Genomic DNA, 18403 nt, shown 5'->3' on the forward strand with positions numbered 1-18403 from the left:
GGAATGATCAGGCGGTTCACTGAAAAGCATGTTCGTGATAGGAACTTGCACAAATGTAGACACACCCTTAGATCCACTTACTGCAAGTTGACTGAGCAGCCTTCCCCATGTGTTCCACGTAAACAATGTTGAACCATCCCCTCTATCATCTTCACAAAACTAAGTAAGGCATTGGAGCAAGAATGTTAGCTTTCAGTGGTTTTATTATAGCAGAAACAAGTTTGTAGGGAAAAGTTTGCATTTTTCATCCAATAAGAGCTCTGGGAATGAGAGTAAAAGTAGTCGAGCTTTTGGGTAACTGAAGGATTTGAGTATACTAATGAGCATCTTTTCCTAGTCACAGAACTGCTATCATGTCTATTTCAAAGGTAGGAAAGGGGAGAAAGCATTTATGTGACCTTACCAAGTCCTGGTGAGTACCATACTAGCTATAATACTGAATCTGGATGCTCATAGTTGTAGGATCATCTAACAGACCATATTGCTCCATGCTATGCAACGGTCTCTTGAAGCATTAAACAGACTTTCTTATAGTTATTTTAAGTAAATAACTAATATAAAGCTATTGTTCTGGCCTATGCAACACCATCCTGTTCACGTCATCAGAAAATTCAGTGGTTTTCCATTTAAGAGGGTTATTTTTCCCCCACCCCAAATGATGCGTTTTGCTTCTGTTCTTAATGTCACTGTTTTGCTTCATTTTCCTGTGTTCAGTTTTTGGCCACAGATTCTAAAATCTGTGTGGGAGAAGCTCCCTGCGAAAAGCCTGCTATAAAAAAAATAACACGTGTAAATCACGTCACAATGATTTTTCCTCCTATGTTTATAGGATATGCAAGATACCGGTAAGGTGGTAATTAAAGGCTTGTACCACTTTGTGGATATCCTCCCGAGGATTTATTATTATTTTTGGGCTATGTACTTTGACCTAGACTTCAGAAGTAGTTTTGATTTCTTTTTGTGCTGTTGGTGGTGTAGGTCTACTTACACATCAGTTGCCAACTAAACTCCCCGTAGCTAGATGTAGAACAGAATTTATTTAGGTATCCTCTTAAGTATCACAAGCTTTTTTAAAAGGTTAACTGGAGTAGGTTAGTGATTGAATGAAACCTTGGATATGCCATTTTTCAAGTGAACGTCATGCAGGAAGTTCAAGACTCAAGTAATAGGAATGATTGAACTAGGAGAACAGACCATGTACCAAGGTGGTGTAGAACAGCTGAACAAATAAAGTTGGCTGTTGAGATCACTGTGGCTTCTTGGTACTTAACAGACTTCTTTTTGGATAAAGAGTTGAATCATACAAGGTGCTGAGGGACTGTTTCTTGGACTTGCAAGGTCTGGGTACATCGCTTCAGCTTTCCATATCACTTCTGTAACTGCCCTTAGAGGATTATCATGAAACTGTGGAGAGCAGAACAACCCCTGGAGTCCTCTAATCCCACCTTCTGCCCAAAGTAGGTCTGATTAGACCAGGTTGCTCATAAATACTGTTAATGCTGGCTTGCATACAGCAATATGGAATCTTTTGAACACCTTGTGGTATCTGATTCAGAAATGCTCAATTTTAATCTAGCTCTCACTGTATAATTAACACAGATGTCTTCAGAGAAGGACCAGTATCAGTTCTTTCCTTAATTATAACTGTTTCAGAAGAATATAGAAAAAGCATATTTCTGTAATTCCTATTTTATGGGATTGCTATTTTACCAGTTTCGCTTTTTAACAGCCCCAGGGGAAAAAAAAAATATATTTTTCTTAGCCTGTGAGTACTTATGCATCATTGAACTGTGCATAGTGACAAGTGTTTTTGTGGGATTTCTTGATAATAAATTTTTACTGCTTTACAAGCACTGTAGAAGATCCTTCTTCATCCTGGAATTTAGCTATTTGAAGCCCCACTTGCTTATTTTTTAACTAAGCATATACTATGAGTTGAATTACTGTGGCTTTATCTAATTGTCAAGAAAAACTGCTTTTTCCTGTGCAGTTGCAGTTTGTCTAATCTGAAGACTGAAATGTTATCTCAAAGCCTTGCTAATGTTAGCCACCTCCCGGTCCCCAGCCTTGTACTTAAATTCTTGTTTTCTGTTGCCACCAGACGTTCATCTAAGGAAAATGGAAGCCGTGAAGCACATTTGTAGAATTATCAGGGTCTTTTCTGCAAGTTGTCAGTTTCAAGATGACTAGCAACTCTTCTCTTATTCCTGTTGTGCTCCGTGCTAATCCTGACCTGAAGGGAGGCTTTGGTCTGGAAGCAGATGCCTGTGCTTCACCCTTCCATCAGGAAGTTACTAAACTGTAGCAGTCTATTTATGGTAGCTGCTTTTGTACTGCTAATGGCCAGCAAAGGCTAAGATTAAGTAAGCAGTCTCTGATTTTGTTTTGCGTTTGGTTGTGGAGAAGAGTTGGAGCAGATGAAGTCAGCAGAGGGGAAGGACGAAGGAAGTAGAATCTTGATTCCAGTAAGGATTTTCTTTGTCCGTTGTACAATGGGGATCTTTAAGTTCTCTAAATTTGGCTTTATTATCTATTCAGACGTGTAAAATTTAGGATTGCAGAAGCTTACAACGAGTTACTCTCAACAGGGGTAGGGGATGGGAGAGGGACCGGTGGATGCCTGCGGAAGAGGTAACTTCAGCCTGCAATTAGCTGTGCTAGTAGTTTCCTTTTTTTTTTTTTTTTTAATATAAGCGGTCATTACTTGACAAGGAATTCTGTTTTTTGACATATATTGTTACTTTTACATCTGTACCTTTTGTGCTTCTATTTTTCTGCTGTGTTTTGACTTTGATCTTTACCTCATTGCAGTGTGCCCACTTCTGTATTGGTTTTGTTTTATTGATCCGATCTTGCTTTGAGTGAGCTGAGATTTATTAAACGTTATCTTATTAGAAGGAAGTGAAATTAAAGCTGTTCTAGCACCTGCTAATGTAGGATGCGACCAGACTTCCTGTTCAAGAGGAAATCCTAATTTATTCTTCCTTGTAAACCGAAGGCTGATCAGCTTACCACATAGTAACCTTTTGACTTGTAAACATTGTGTTCCTTTGATTGGACTGCCTTCAGCCTGTAGAAATGATTTCCCTCGGGCTCAGTGGTAACTTCAACAGTAAACTTCATGTTCTTCATGTTGAATATCATGAAAAAGCAGCAATCCTTTCCTGATGAACCAGTTCTAATGTCGAGTCAAACATACCTGCAAATTCAAGGAGGTGTTTAAAACGCTCTCAAGTTTGAAGAAGGTGGCTCTATTTTTCTTTGCGCTCCTAATCTTCAGTGCAGTGTTAAACAAAGAAATGTTATCTATTGGATATAGAAAACAAATGGAGTTATTATGGTTATCTGCTGTGTGATGCAGACTTTCAGCCCTTGAAAATGCTTGTTACATGTGGGTGGGGAGTTGGCTCAGGCTGGGATAGTCATGGTGAATCACTGGCAGTAGTGCCAGGTTTGGCATGGATGCAGATTTGGGCTGGGGCCAGTAAAGTGAGTTAGTGCTTTTTTTTATTGTTTATTACCAGCCCCTGAAAAGACGTTTCTGTCCCCGAGAAGGAAGGAAGAGATCAAATTTAGCAGGAGCAGTATTTGTTTCCTCTTACTGCTAATACAGCAGAAGAAAACCGCTTCTAAAGTATGTGTGTTTTCCAGGCATGTTCTCCTGACAGCTTAACGTAAAGAGGCAGTCAGCTGCCTCTGGACTGCATGGATGGTTGAGGCTGTCCCATATGGATCCTGCAACTCTGGGGTCCTGAATGAGGAGGAGATGTCAGGACTGAGAAATCAAAGTAGCTCTAGAGCTTTTTGCAATAAAATAATTGTCTTGCAAAGATCTGCAGTGGGATTCCTCCTGCCTATGTAAATAGCAGAAATTTAATATGCTGTCAGCAGAGTCTGGTCTATCCCTCTGGGGATTGATACTGCTTACTGAAATGGTGGAGTGATTCACAAGGAAGCAAGACTTAGTTATTCCTCTTTTCCTTCCCTATTCCCAAAAGACTTAAGAACTTGTCTGCTTTTTATGGTTCTTGAAGCATGGTGGTAATAGAAAGGTGAGCTTTTTTTTTTTTAAGAAACAAGGTTTTTAATGCTTTTCCCCTGCCAGGCATATCTCCACTGGCATGTGTGTGCCCAGCTCCCATTCAAAGTGTTTTTATGCATCTTTTTGTTGCTAATATAGCTCTTGAACTGTTTATAAGAAATACTTCTTTACGAACAGGCAGAAATATTTCTTTTAACCCAACAGAGTGAACTTACTATTTCTGTTTGGTTAGAAGTGTGTGAAACATACTTCGAAAAAAAAGCCTGATTTTTTTTGAAGACCTAGGCCTTTCCCTCTAGTATAAACAGTTGCTTTGTTAGCATAATTCTGGGCACTGCTACAGACAACATAATCTAATGTGGTTCAGTAAGCCTGCAGTCTGCTTTTTGAAAAGTAGTTGTATCCTTCTCTATACGCTGATCACCGGTTCTATCCCAGTGTGAGATGACTCAGAACATGGGATTCCTTGTGAAAGGACATAGAGATCTATGTGTAGCTCTCAGCACGCATAGTGCCTGCTGTGGTTTGTTGCCATGGTGTGTAATGTGGTTGAGCAAGATGAGTTCCAGTAAAGGTTTTCAACAGGACTAGTACGTACCTTCTAAATGGCAGAAATTAAATGATCTGTTGCGCATTGAACAGCTGACTTTGTTTTTGAGGATGGTAAGTGTAGCGTTCTAAATACCTGTAATGCTGATAATTAAGCATCATGTTGCTAACTTTTAACATGTGAACTTACATCTTAGGTGTCATTATGGTTGGCAAGGACAGTTCTGTGATGAGTGTGTCCGCTACCCAGGCTGTGCTCATGGGAGCTGTAATGAACCATGGCAGTGTAATTGTGAAACCAACTGGGGTGGCCTGCTCTGTAACAAAGGTACTTAACATTAATTTAAAAAAAAAAAGTGAAGTTGCATGATTAACTGATAACTCATTAACCATTTCTTTCCTGCTAGTGTGCCACTACCTGAGTGTTTCTGTCCCTAATTCTTTTATGGCAGATGTTACCTAAGCATTGTAAGTATAGGAAGCTCAAGACAAAAGTCTTGGAATGATCTGGACTCCTCTAACTTATGCAGTTCTCTTCTGCTCATCCTTCCCTGTTAGTGATGAACTGACAGCCTAGCTAATGGAATATGGGGATGATATGGGTGAATGATATTCAAGCTAGAAGAGCATCTGTACACCTGACTAGGGACTAAAATGATAATATTGAGATCTATGTCACCCTATTAATTGATGCTTTTCTCTGTCCAGATCTGAATTATTGTGGAAATCACCATCCCTGCCTGAACGGTGGAACCTGCATGAATACTGAACCAGATGAATATCGCTGTGCTTGCCCAGATGGTTACTCTGGAAAGAACTGCGAAATTGGTAATTCTGGATATTGCATGTGTTCTGAAACAGTTTTTATTCAGAGCTATGCTCTAGTCAACCTGATGGTATTCTTTTATGTTCATTGTTGTGCTTTTTGTGGAGTGGAGAGACTGAGGTCTCTTCCAAAAATTAGCCTTATTTCTAAAGAGGGATATGTGAAATACGAAGGTATGCAACTTGTATGCCAACTCTATCTTGTCTTTGTCTGGCTATTCAAAAATAAAAAAGCCCGCTGGAAATGACAAATTCTGCCGTGGTCTCTGATGGATTTAAAAAAGACCCAGAATGTTTCCTTCCCCTTGGCTTCTTCACTTAATCCAAACATGAAATTGATCTGTGGTCTTCTGAACATGGGTTAGAGGTGTATTTTTCTCTGTCACTTGCCTTCCTGCTACATTTTTCTTGTCTTTTGACTTGCTTGCAAACCTGCATCTTTTACAAGTTGCAGACTGAGGGAAGTAGTAGTCATAGGCATTTCAGTTTTAATGATGGTCTGGTGGGGTTTTTGGCCAAATCTTTATCTATCTGAATGTGTTGATTGTCATTTTTGATTAACTGAAACTTCATATTAGATTTACCATGTTAAAAGAATTCTAACATTTGGTTTAACAATGCAGTTGTTAACCACTGTGGAAATATGCTTGAGCCCTTCTATAGAGTCACCTTGAGCGTAGTCTAAACGAATGGATGTCTTCCCTGTGTCCACTGCCAAAATGGGAGAACAAATTTAAACATTTCAGTTGTACTTCTGATGAAGCCTGCCTTCTTGACTACAATCCAACAGATACTTTGCCAATGTGAAACTGCATCCTGTCTCATGATGCTACAAAGATAGCTCATTGTCTTTTTTCATGCACACCTGTGTGTGTGTTCCATGCAAAACCCAACATTTTTATGTGCTGTAGACTGTTCTGATATTTGGAGACTTTTATTTGATTTCTCTGTATTTGATTGGATAAAGGGACAAGTGTGCAACACTGTAACTATCTTTCTAATTTTACTCAAAGGTTTCATGTTTGGAGAAGAATGAAAAATTTTGGGTGGTCTTTTTTTCCACTCACAGTATTCAGTTGGATGTTCTACAGTGACGTTTTTCTTGCTGCAATGGATTGTTAAATCCTTTATTTTTTACTTTTAAAATGTGGTATTAGTTTTCTCATGTGAATTTTATTGTTAATTACAAGTGTAGATGGGAAGAATACAATTTTTCTTCCACTTAGCCTGTTTGGGTTTTTAATTCACTAAATTTTATTATCATCAGAAGGTTTTCATGTTTCTTAGGATATAGATCTTATTAGAACTTCTTTAAACTGCTGCGTGATATTTATGATGCTATCAAGATGTGAATTTTGATTCAGCTGGTGGAACACACTGCAAATTTTTGGCTAAGATAGATGAAATACTGTCTTAGCTTGCCCTGAAAGCTGTAGAGAAGAAACTTGGCCCTCTGGATGAGGGGGTGGTGATAAAGTGGGGATACATTTCACAAGTTCTATCCTAATTATTAGCAGTAGATTGGATTATGAGTTGTTTTAGGCACTAGTAAGTAACAGCCAAGACAAAATAAATTCATTTTGGATTAGATAACACACCTTAAAAAAAGGCCTTTTTAAAACATAACTACTATACAAATAAGAAAGTCTCACCTAAAAAAAGGATTGCTTTTCTTTGGCTTACTTGTCTTTTCTCAACTCGATTGATACTTGCTGAAGCTTCTGCAAGTGTTAGGCAGCCCTACATGAAGTAACAGCAGGCAGCATGGCCTACAGAGAGCAAGTAGCTCTCTTTGCTGTTTCCAATGAAGGATATTAGAATGAAGCTAAACAGACCTTTTGATACTTAAACTACTGTTCAGACTTGCATGCAACATATCTGTTTTGTCTCACTGAAGCTTTAAAAAAAAGTGCTGAAGCACTCTGGAGGTAGAAAGAAGTATGTGGCTGGAAGCAGTAGATTAATGGGGAATTCTCCAGCTGCTTGATATAGAGGTATGGGTAACCTGTCTACCCTTAGGCTTTTTAAGTCTTAAAGTATGATGTACCCTCAGTAAAATTGTGTTCAAGTCTCATTCTGTAAATCTGTCAGTCTTTCTGTACGTGGGAGACGAAGGCTCCAAACTTCACTTTTGAAACATGTAAGTTCCCTGTTTGATATTGGAAGAGTATTTAGCAATATTTTTTTCCCTCTCTTCCCAGCGGAGCATGCTTGTGTATCTAATCCCTGCGCTAATGGTGGAATTTGTCATGAAATTTCATCAGGCTTCAAGTGTCACTGCCCGTCAGGGTGGAGTGGACCAACATGTGCTATTGGTGGGTATGCATTTACTGGTGGCTGACTCCTTGGGTTGGAAGGGCTGATGAAGCTTGCTTAGTAATTGTGCTCTGCAGGTATGGAATTTGGCAGTAGCCTTTTGCCTCACCTGGCTTTTAACAGCTGTGCATTGGGAGACTCAGATTAAAAGTACTGTGTGGCCTGCAGTATTAAAATCAGTATGCATTTGTTGCAGTTTAGAAGTGCAAGTTAGCAAAAGCATTGATAGATCATATTACTGACTTGTAGATTTTTTTAGATGTATGTGAAGAAATGCTGTGTTGCCAAAGGTTCCAGGACAACTTCTAACTGTTTAGCTAGACTAAAGCAAAATAAAATGGATTCGTTTTATGATATATAAACATGGACAAGAAAGATTCTCATCTTCTTAAAGTAAGATAAGTTCAAGTAAAAAATTAGGTCGGAGCTGTTAGTCTCTTCCCAAGCTTTTGTACACCATCCCCACTCCCCTTGCAAAATAACTTAAACCCAAGTTAAGCTGAATTTTAAACCAAGTAATGGAAGGCACGCTCTGACTTCACAGATATTGATGAATGCGCATCTAACCCTTGTGCTCAAGGAGGGACCTGTATTGATGGTATTAATGCATTTGAGTGTATATGTCCACAACAGTGGATTGGAGCGACGTGTCAACTAGGTAAGTAACTACCTTCTATAGTGAAGGCCACTGAAGAGTACTAAATAACGAGCAGCTCTGTTTCTGATATGATTGTTATTGAAATAAGCACCAAAGATGTGTGCTGTTATTGATATCTTAGATCTTCTTTAGGTCTTCAAAAACAAATAAACAAAAAAGTTTCAAGTGAACCTGTAACTAAAAAAATCCCAGATTAAGCTTGTTTATAAGAGTTCTAGAATGCCCAATAACTTCTCTGTCTCAAAATACAGCATTGGTGATGGTAGCTCCTACTTAATGGTGGCAGAAAGTGCTTATGCCAGCTTATGGAGGCAAGGATGGGATTTGCCCTGACTAACGTTACCTTTTTGAGTTTTGGCAAAGGGAAAAGTAAGATAACATGCATGTGCTATTATAGATGAGCGTGCATTAAAAACCTAGGGTATGTAAATAGCTTTAGTGCCCTACCAGTGTATTTAAGATGAGCTGCTGATGCTTGGATTGCATGGAAACTGCTTGGTGCTGCGGTAATCTGTTTCTGGGTTTGTTCTTTATTCTCTTCTTTCTTTTATCTTCTTTCACAGATGCTAATGAGTGTGAGGGAAAACCCTGTGTTAATGCTTACTCTTGCAAAAATCTCATTGGTGGATATTACTGTGACTGCATTCCAGGATGGACAGGAGTAAATTGTCATATCAGTTAGTATTTCTTTAGTATTTATGTTGTATATAGGATGTTTCATTCTCTTTTTAAATGAGGCCGAATAATAATAGTATAGATACTTACACAAGAGGAAAATAATTGTTGTCTGACTTTTCTTAACTTCTAATGAAGTAAATTGAAAGTACCATTAGATCTAGAAATGTAACAGGTGTTTTTTAAACGAATCTAAATTTATGTATCTCTGTCTTCCTAGAGAAGACTACTCACCCCTGATTCTGAATATCATGTTTACTTTTGAATACTTTTTAGCTGAAACTTCAGATATGAGATTAGCTGATACCAGTTGATTTAACTTCTATTACAGAATTCTAAATTCTTTAAAATAAGACTATCTTAAGATGTCGAGTGTCCTTGCTTTACATTGAAACATTTTTTGAAAATAATTTGTTCTACTTTTTTATTCTAGACTTCTATTTTAGGGCTTAGTCTTATAAATTCTAATACCTTGCTTATTTTATCCATAGATATTAATGACTGTCATGGACAATGTCAACATGGAGGGACTTGTAAGGTAACTCTTGATTACATACCATGTTGAAAATGAATCTTGTTCTGTCTAGTTATTCTGTAGTTTCAACTGTAGATGGGCTAAATGAGGCTGCAAGGTGAGATACGTTGAAAGCTTGCAGACTCTGTCCACAAAATTTTAACAAAATGATTTTTGTGGTGTTAATGCTGTTCACAAACTCAAAATGTAGAAACAACTTGAATTCTTCTGTGTAAGTTTTATCAATAAACAAGTCTTCCCACTTTTTGTTCATTTTTCCTCCTTGTAGGATGAAGTGAATGGTTACCATTGCTTATGCCCTCGTGGTTTCACAGGAAAAAACTGTGAGACAGAAACAAATGAGTGTGAAAGCAATCCATGCCAAAACGGAGGCCGCTGCAAAGACCTAGTGAATGGGTTCACTTGCCTGTGTGCACAGGGCTTCTCGGGAGTCTTCTGTGAGGTGAGGCCAGTGGTGACACTGCTGCAGTAGTCTCCATGGATTGAATTCTTGAAAGAAACGTAACTCCAGGTTTAAATTAGAGTAATGCAAGGCCTAAGGTGTTGCTGTGTGATGTAGGTGGTACTTGACACTCTCAATAAGCAAATTTGTTCAGTGCTGTCACAGTGCCTATGAAACTTGAAGGTGCAGCTTGATAAACTGTAAATTGGTGCATATAGGTGTTGAATCTCCTAAATGTTTTAAAGCTGTAAGTATTCCTTAAGCTTGAAATGCTTTTTGAAATTTTCAAATCTTCAGGAGCTGTGTCCTCTTGTTACATTAAATGGTTTAGACCTTTGTCCTACTAACTCTGAAGTATATAGCTGATGTACCTTTCAAGTGATCCTATTACTGTTGGCAGGAATAACCACAGGCAGGTAGATACATAAGTATTGGCTCTCAGATCTTCCAGTTCTACATAATTGTAGGAATGTGCAGTGCTATTACTCATTAAGTACTCAGATCTTAAATACTGAATACTCCTAATGAAAATACTTAATGATAATGAAGATCTACCTCTTCCTAGGGAGGATGCTAGTTTTTTTCTCAATATGAAATTATATTGCCCAAGTATGTACTTTCTGGCTTTCCTAAATAAGCAAATAAACATAGTTGGAAGACAGCATCCACTGAAAGCATTGTATTAGAAGCTTGTTGGATTTCTTCCAGAATTTTTAATGGAGGACATTGGAGTGATTTCTGCTACATGCTGAAGAATGTTTATTGTAATGTATTTGTATTGTCTTCCTTTTATTCAAAATTAAAAAGGGTTACGGATACTGACCAGTTTAATAAAACTGGTGTAGTACCTAATAACTCATGCCTTTTCTACGTAAGGATTGTATCTCAAGTGCTCTACTCCTTGCTGGTTCATACCATAATATGTAATTAAAGTTTTAGTAGATCTGCTCAAATAATAGAGGAAGAATTGGCTTCTTGCCGTGTGTGCTGTAGTAAATATCTACCATTGATTCCAGATGCTAAAGTACCAGCTACTGACTTGCATTGGGAAGGGGAAATTTATACTAATGGAAAGAAACAAATGGAAATGTATGATAGTTAGGTCTGAGAAAGATTCTCAGATCTCCTATTTTTATAGTCTGCTTTAAATGTTTTATATGAGTCTGCTAAATAGCTGGCTGAAAATCTCTCTGTGGCAGCTGGAATTGTACATGCTGTGCTGAATTAGTGCTTAGACAACTGGGGTTCCTTCTGTTTTATTTAGGTTTGATGTTTTTTAAAACAACTCTGCAGTTGAAAAGAAAAAAGTGGTCAAATACGCTATGGGACTTGGTCAGACTTCTGTAAGATTGAGAGTTTTCCTTTCTCACAAGATGTGAAGAGGAAAAGACTGACTCAAGGGCAGGAGTGCAGTCTGTAAGAACAGTTTTGGGGAAAGAAACTGATATAACAATATAGCCTCAGTCATCAATGCAGCCTCAAAAGCTAGTTTGGGGTGTGACCAGTGGTGGTCTTCTGTGGCAGTCTAAGATGTAGAAGCAGAATTGTTTTCCTAAAAGGATAAGTCTGTTAAAGGTTATGTTATGAAAACTGGGATTAGTGTTAGGTTCAAAAAGCAAATTCTAAGAAGTGTTCAAAATGCACCTTGCATTTCTGTGTGCAAATCAGTATGCTAGATATTATTTGTAAGGATAAGGCCCTGGCCAACTTAGCTACTCCCACCTCCTGTGCAAAAAGCCTCTTGTTAGACTATCTCCAGAGGTTTCTTCAAAGTTGTGTGGTTCAATAACAAATTATGTGTGTTAGTTAAGGTGGGAGGAGAACTGAATTGCTTTAGAGAACACATTTTTGGAAGGTGCTGTGCATTTTAAGTGTCTTGTAGAGGCAAGTTAAGTGAGCTCCTATCTAACTTGAGTTACAGCACATAGCATGTGGGTGTGAAGGGCAGAGAAATGATGGATAATGATCTAGAGTAGTCACACTGCGATCTCTTAATGACACATACTTTGCTAAGTTATTGTGAATATGCTTATTCAGCCTCGTGCAAAGGGATATCTTTAATTGGAGAATCAGAAGCCCTTTGTAAAAGCCCTTCATTAAAGTTGAAAAAAAAAAAACAACAAACTGAAGTTTCCTTCTGTATATGCAGTGTAGAAAATCCATAAATGTTAAAACTTGAGGTTCTCTGTAAAAGCTTCATCTGTCTACAGCAACATACATAAAGCTGTTTATTTCTGGGAAATGAAGCTGCTGCTGCTAACTGGTCTCTCTTACAGATGGATATTGACTTCTGTGAACCTAACCCTTGCCAGAATGGGGCTAAATGCTATGATCTGGGAGGAGATTATTATTGTGCCTGCCCTGATGACTATGATGGAAAGAATTGTTCTCATCTCAAGGACCACTGCAAGAACAATTCTTGTAAAGGTACTTGCTTCTGTCCAGAAATTTGTCTTAATGGTGGTACATAGAAAAGTAGCATTTTTGAGAATAGCATAATGCAGAATTATTTTATTGTACGTGGATCTGGTGAAATAGTGAGAAGAAAGTGCTTGTAACAGTGCTCGCTTATAAAGCAGTAGAGAAGTAACATAATTGTTTTTAAAAGTTAACTGGTCTTAAAGTCTTAATTTTTGGATAACTTAAAGTGATGCGGATTCTTATGGTCTGATAGTGTACTTCTCTTTCTTAGTAATAGACAGCTGCACGATAGAAGTCTTCACTAATACTACCCAAGAAGGAATTCGTTTCATTTCATCTAATGTTTGTGGGCCTCATGGACGGTGTATTAGTCAGCCAGGAGGGAATTTTACCTGTGCCTGTGAAAGAGGTTTTACTGGAATATACTGTCATGAAAGTAAGTGGGAGTTTCTTTTAAAAGATATGTTTTTGATCTAAACCTCCTTAAAGTTTGTTTTTGCTTTGAAGCTCTACAACATAAAGTAAAACGTGAGGATTTTAAGAGTTGCAGAGTGTCATTTCCAGTGTATTGCTTCAAGTCCAATCTCTTCTGGTAAAAAAAAAAAAAACTGTCTTTTGTAGTGGTTCGTGCTTTCCTCTGTGAGTGAAAACTGATCTTAATCCAGTTTCAATGCAAACGTGTCTGTACCTACTACTTAAGTATTTTTGAATGTTTTTTTCCAGGGGGAACTTAATGCTCCGGTTTGTCTTGATACATGTGAGAGAGAGAACACATGTAGAATTTTTACCAGGCTTGAAAACAGATGCTATGAGCTGTTCTTGTGCATGTAAAAATGGAGAATAGCGTGTTTTTCTTAGAAAATGCCTAGCAATCACTCAACCTAGTTTGCTTTTGTGTATGAAGAAAGTCTTGAGCAATAATTGTTGACTCTTTGTCATAGACATCAATGATTGTCTTGGGAAACCTTGCAAGAATGGTGGGACATGCATCGATGAAGTTGATTCATTTAGGTGTTTCTGCTCAAGTGGCTGGGAAGGAGAGTTGTGTGACACAAGTGAGTACTGCTACGCATTTCCCTGTTAAATACTACAGTTTTGTTGTAACAATTAGTGACATTTAGGATATAGCTAATCCTGCAGTAGTTTCTCTGTTCTATGGTAACAGACAGCCTACTCAGTGTTGTTTGAAGCTTTTTTAAGATTTTATAGCAGCAGCTCTAAAAGATTCTGTTCTTTTGATGTAACTATAATGTGATGCTTTGGTTATAACATGGGACATACCTCAGAAGAACTTTTTTTCTCCTGAGGAGAAGCAAAAGTGAATAGAGAACGTGCTAAAAAGACTCCTTCCTTTTATTGCTATAAGCATATTTGCCTCTTAGTGTACTTAATGTACGTAAGTCTGTCCTTTATCAAATCAATTAATATGCATCAGTTTCCAAACTTGGAAAGCTTCTTATCTTTAAACCTGTGCAAGTTATAACATGCTTCCACCTTACTGAAGGAATCACAAATTTAACATTCTAGTCCTTTTCTGGGCTCAGTGGGAGCAGGCCTTTACTCTTGTTACCTTGGTTGAGACTTCTTGGGCTTTGGTTAATGAAGCGTACTAGATAAGTTTATGGTTGTTAACTCAGAGCAAACTGCAGCTGATTATTTATTAAATGTGATATCTACTCTGAATGAAGTTCCTTCTAAAACATGAGGACAAGGATTTGGTGAGACTTACTACAGGACGTCTGTCAATTCAGATGTGAAATAAAGGCTGAGAAGCTTTTGATAGCTATCACTTTTCAAGAATTTGTGTGGTTTAGTTGAAGGTTGTTTTGGAATAATTGTTTTAAGTATTTAAACTTGTTTCGAGTAGAAAGCATTCTCTCTAGAACTTCTGTATATTAGTGTGTATATACATGTACACATGGAGGAGAAGCGAGCCTTGTCTTGTGGATGGCCTGAGTTAGGGCTTCTTTTCAGGACATTGTGGTTTCTACTATTAAGTTGCATAGTAGAAAGTTCTAAAGTTCAAAATGCAGACATTTGCTGGAAAAAGAAACTATGGTGGCTCTCTGCTTAGTCATACAGCTGATTTCAAAAAGATACTTTTGTCTGAAGTTGTCAACGTGTTTTGTAATTCATGTTTATTAAAAATAGATTTTCCTTGCTTATATAAAGATAACTGCTTAACAATTAGGAATGCTGTTTTCATAAATACTATGCAGCTTATTTCCTTTATAAAGAAACATGTTGTGTTCTTTCTCATGGCCCTGGCTAGGCTAGATCAGCTAATTTGAATAACTCTTTCTAGATTTCAATGACTGTTCTCCTAACCCATGTCATAACGGTGGCCGATGCATTGATTTGGTAAATGACTTCTATTGTGAATGTAAGAATGACTGGAAAGGCAAAACTTGCCATTCACGTAAGTGTTCTTTTCTTTGATCTTTAGTTTTCTTTCTTTGCATGAGACTAGAGTTCCTGAAACTTAAAACAATCTCAGTGAAATAATAGTCATATTTTCATTACCTCTTCCAGTTTCCCAGCAACAAAATAGAATTTTTAAAGAACCTACTCTTTCACAAACTGTAGTGGAATAGTCTTAAGAGAAGCCCTTAGATTCCACTATTTTTGGCTTGCTTACTCTAATATAGCAAGTAGAACTATGCATTTCTAGTACTGTTGCATTTAAATGTAAAGTCTCTCTTAAAAAAAGTAAACTTGAGTAAAAAATACCTGGCCTCCTAATTTCCATTAGCCTGGACTTGATTATTTTTAATTGTTTTTATTGTAAACATGTAGGTGAGTACCAATGTGATGCAAATACTTGTAGCAATGGTGGAACGTGCTATGACGATGGAGATACATTCCGCTGTTCGTGTCCTCCAGAATGGATTGGAAGCACTTGCAACATTGGTAAGCTCTAAATTGTCTATGGACAAAGGCAGAAGCAGAGAAGGACTTAAATAATACTTAATCATTTAGTAAATGAGGAAAGCTATATTCTAGTTGACTGTCAATGCCTTTCCAGTTGGATCGTCACTGAGTTCAGGGTAGTTTCTTCCCTTTTCTAGAAAAATGTCTAGTCATAAGCACCAACCAATGTTCACATCCTGTGCAGGCTGTGTATCCCAGCTGATGTGGGATACTACCAGAGTAGGAATTCAGCAGTGTTTGAGGAATGCTTACCTTACATGGGGGAAAAAATAGATAATTTATCTTGATTCAATTAAGCATTTGATTTGTGATCGTGAAGGTAGGTGAGAGATGACTGTGCATGTGGCTCTTCTTAGAATCTTTTCACCTTCTTGTAAGTCTTGCAATGCTGACATAAGTGCTATTCAGGTTAGTGATCTTGATATATCCAGATGACGTATATATTTGTTGTGCTAAATAGATACCTTTTCTGTTTTCAAAGCTAAAAACAGCAGTTGTATTCCAAACCCTTGTATGAATGGTGGAACATGTGTTGGCAGCGGAGACTCCTTTTCTTGCATCTGCAAAGAAGGATGGGAAGGACGTACATGCACACAGAGTAAGGTTTTTTCTTCTTCGTTGCTCTGTGATACTCAGAGTGTCTAGCAGAGTTGTTAACTGAAACAAAGCAAGTTTATTGTGTTTAGCTGCCAAAATATCTGAATCACTCACAGTAAATATGATGCTTGACTAATAAATGAAGAACTTGCCGTGTTTCTTTTTGCCACTATTCTCTGCCAAAATATGATATCCAGCCTCTTAGAGAAAAATAATCTTTGGGATCAAGTATCTCTGGGATTGTTTTGCTCTGTATATTTAATAATGAAAAGTATCTGGAAAGTAAGGTGGTGGTGCATATTCCATCATATACAGCTACTTTCTTTGAGGATAGTTATTAATTGCTTTGACTTGTCAACACAATGAATTAGTTAGGTGGAACAAAGCTTGCAGCTCTTCTTTTTTTGTTTCAAGGCATAACAGAAGCCTACATCTGAGATCTGTTTTTACTTTAAGTTTACCCTGAAATTATTGTCGTACTGATGTATGCCCTAATGAGCTGTTTTAAAGGTTACAGTACCAGTGTAAATGCTAACAAATAATTCAGAATTATTTATAATGTGAAAGATTTGCTTAAGAAATCTGACTGTTGTATACATATGTATGAATTGCTAAAGTAATAGGAATCCTTTAAAAAGCTTTTAGAGGCTGTTTGAGCTAGGAACTACTACTGCAATAAATACCGTGTTTTATTCCTGTTATGTTGCCATCATTCTACTTACCAGTCCATGGTGTTGAATATGCAGAAATTGTAAGACCTTATGACTAATTTCAGAAAATGTAAGGTATTTCTTAAGTCTCTTAGGTCTAATTGAACTTTTTTTTTTTGCAAGTGTGTATGTAGAAGGAATCTTTTTGAACTTTTTGCTTTCGTTGTCTTCTAAATTATAATATTGTATGCTAGAAAATGTCAGTTATTTTAGTCTGATGTTAGTCTATTTTCTTATTTATAGATACCAATGACTGCAACCCTCATCCATGGTAAGTATGAGAATTACAATTCTTTACCTATTGTGAAAATAAGACAGCACAGTAATATGGATTTCTATTCTAGATTAGAACAAATTCTGCCCTAAAATAATTGAAGCCAGCCTTTGTAAGTCTTAAAACAGTTCTTAGTGTTGTGCCTTATCTATTTCTTCACAGCAGCAAAGACCACAGAATGATCTTGAGCTGATTCATATATGAACAAAGTATTTCAGAGTGTAGTTCTCATGCCAGAACTGACTGGTGACTTACTATAGTGTGAAATGAATCAGACTTGATAACATCTCAAGTATCTACAACTGAGTTTTAGAATAAGAATTGAAAAATAATCAAAACTTGTTAATCTACAGCAAATAGTTTTAGACAAATATAAAAAAAACCTACGGTTAGATCAAATACTCTGTATAAATGAGTTTTTAAAATACTAATTTTTGGGGGGAGATATATTAGGAGTGTTAAACATAGAAGTTTGTTTATGGCTTAAGAGGAAAAATACTGACACGTGGATTAAGCAAACTATCTACCTTATCTTTCCCTGTTGTCAACCTCTGATGCATTCAGTAGGGGTTATTGCATTTCAAATAAATTCCAGAGGTTCTGGCTCTGTATTAGCTTTTTAGGGTTGCTTTATCTCCTTGAGATCTGTTGATGTTCTTCCCCATGCATGTTTTTGTAGATGTTTTTGGTTCAACAGGTAACTTACAAAGCAGTTTTATCTAACAGTATGCTTTTTCAAATGATGAAATAGGTTGTTCCCCTGAACAGCAGCAGCAGGTTTAATTAACAAAGCTTTAATTAGAGACCACTGAAACAATAGCTTGAGCCTAGACTAGTATTATGAATTAGGGACTTTGTAATTCTTTGAATAGTGAGAAAGTCCCATGAATAGAGACGATAGAAATTTGCATTTGAACAGGCAATGTGAGGAACCTATGTTTTTCGTTCATCTTTAGACTTGTGAATGTAACCTGAGAACAACTGGTGTAATTATATGTTTATTTTTTACAGTTACAACGGAGGTATCTGTGTCGATGGTGTGAATTGGTTCCGATGTGAATGCGCACCTGGATTTGCTGGTCCTGACTGCAGAATTAGTAAGTAAAGTACCTATATGAATAATGACCTAAAAGGTTGCACCATTCCAGCACACAAATCAGAAGAACCCTTAAATCCTTTTTGCATTAGGTCAGCTGAATTCCAAATAAAGAAGCCAACTGGGTCAGTCAGGCACTAGTACTTACCTTGCAAACAATGGCAGTTCCTGTTCCTTTCTTTATTTCATTAAATGCAACTGAAGTGACTTGGCTTAAATTGTACTTTGCCGCTGCTTTTTGTCAGGCATTTCTGAAGGGTCTGGAGTGGTTTATAGGAGTTTATTATCATTTAGTATTTTTCTTGATAAGCAATTCATCATTAAAGATAACG

General features: G+C 37.3%; 1 protein-coding gene across 3 annotated transcripts in view; it reads left to right on the forward strand.

The window, feature by feature from the left end:
* The window catches only part of JAG2 (jagged canonical Notch ligand 2), a 68143-nt gene that overhangs the window by 38050 nt on the left and 11690 nt on the right, over positions 1–18403 (forward strand). For 2 of the 3 annotated variants that reach the window (XM_038179858.2, XM_038179859.2), the window contains exons 6-20: positions 4789–4919; positions 5300–5419; positions 7618–7731; positions 8277–8390; positions 8954–9067; positions 9557–9603; positions 9869–10042; positions 12319–12469; positions 12735–12899; positions 13405–13518; positions 14769–14882; positions 15260–15373; positions 15876–15992; positions 16945–16972; positions 17987–18072. In XM_038179858.2, coding sequence (XP_038035786.2) covers positions 4789–4919; positions 5300–5419; positions 7618–7731; positions 8277–8390; positions 8954–9067; positions 9557–9603; positions 9869–10042; positions 12319–12469; positions 12735–12899; positions 13405–13518; positions 14769–14882; positions 15260–15373; positions 15876–15992; positions 16945–16972; positions 17987–18072 — 1703 coding nt within the window. The remainder of the gene's footprint in view (positions 1–4788; positions 4920–5299; positions 5420–7617; positions 7732–8276; positions 8391–8953; positions 9068–9556; positions 9604–9868; positions 10043–12318; positions 12470–12734; positions 12900–13404; positions 13519–14768; positions 14883–15259; positions 15374–15875; positions 15993–16944; positions 16973–17986; positions 18073–18403) is intronic. The other variant, XM_072038219.1, reaches the window with a different exon arrangement.

Source organism: Anas platyrhynchos, chromosome 5 (genome assembly GCF_047663525.1).
Source record: "Anas platyrhynchos isolate ZD024472 breed Pekin duck chromosome 5, IASCAAS_PekinDuck_T2T, whole genome shotgun sequence".
Taxonomy (NCBI): Eukaryota; Metazoa; Chordata; class Aves; order Anseriformes; family Anatidae; genus Anas; species Anas platyrhynchos.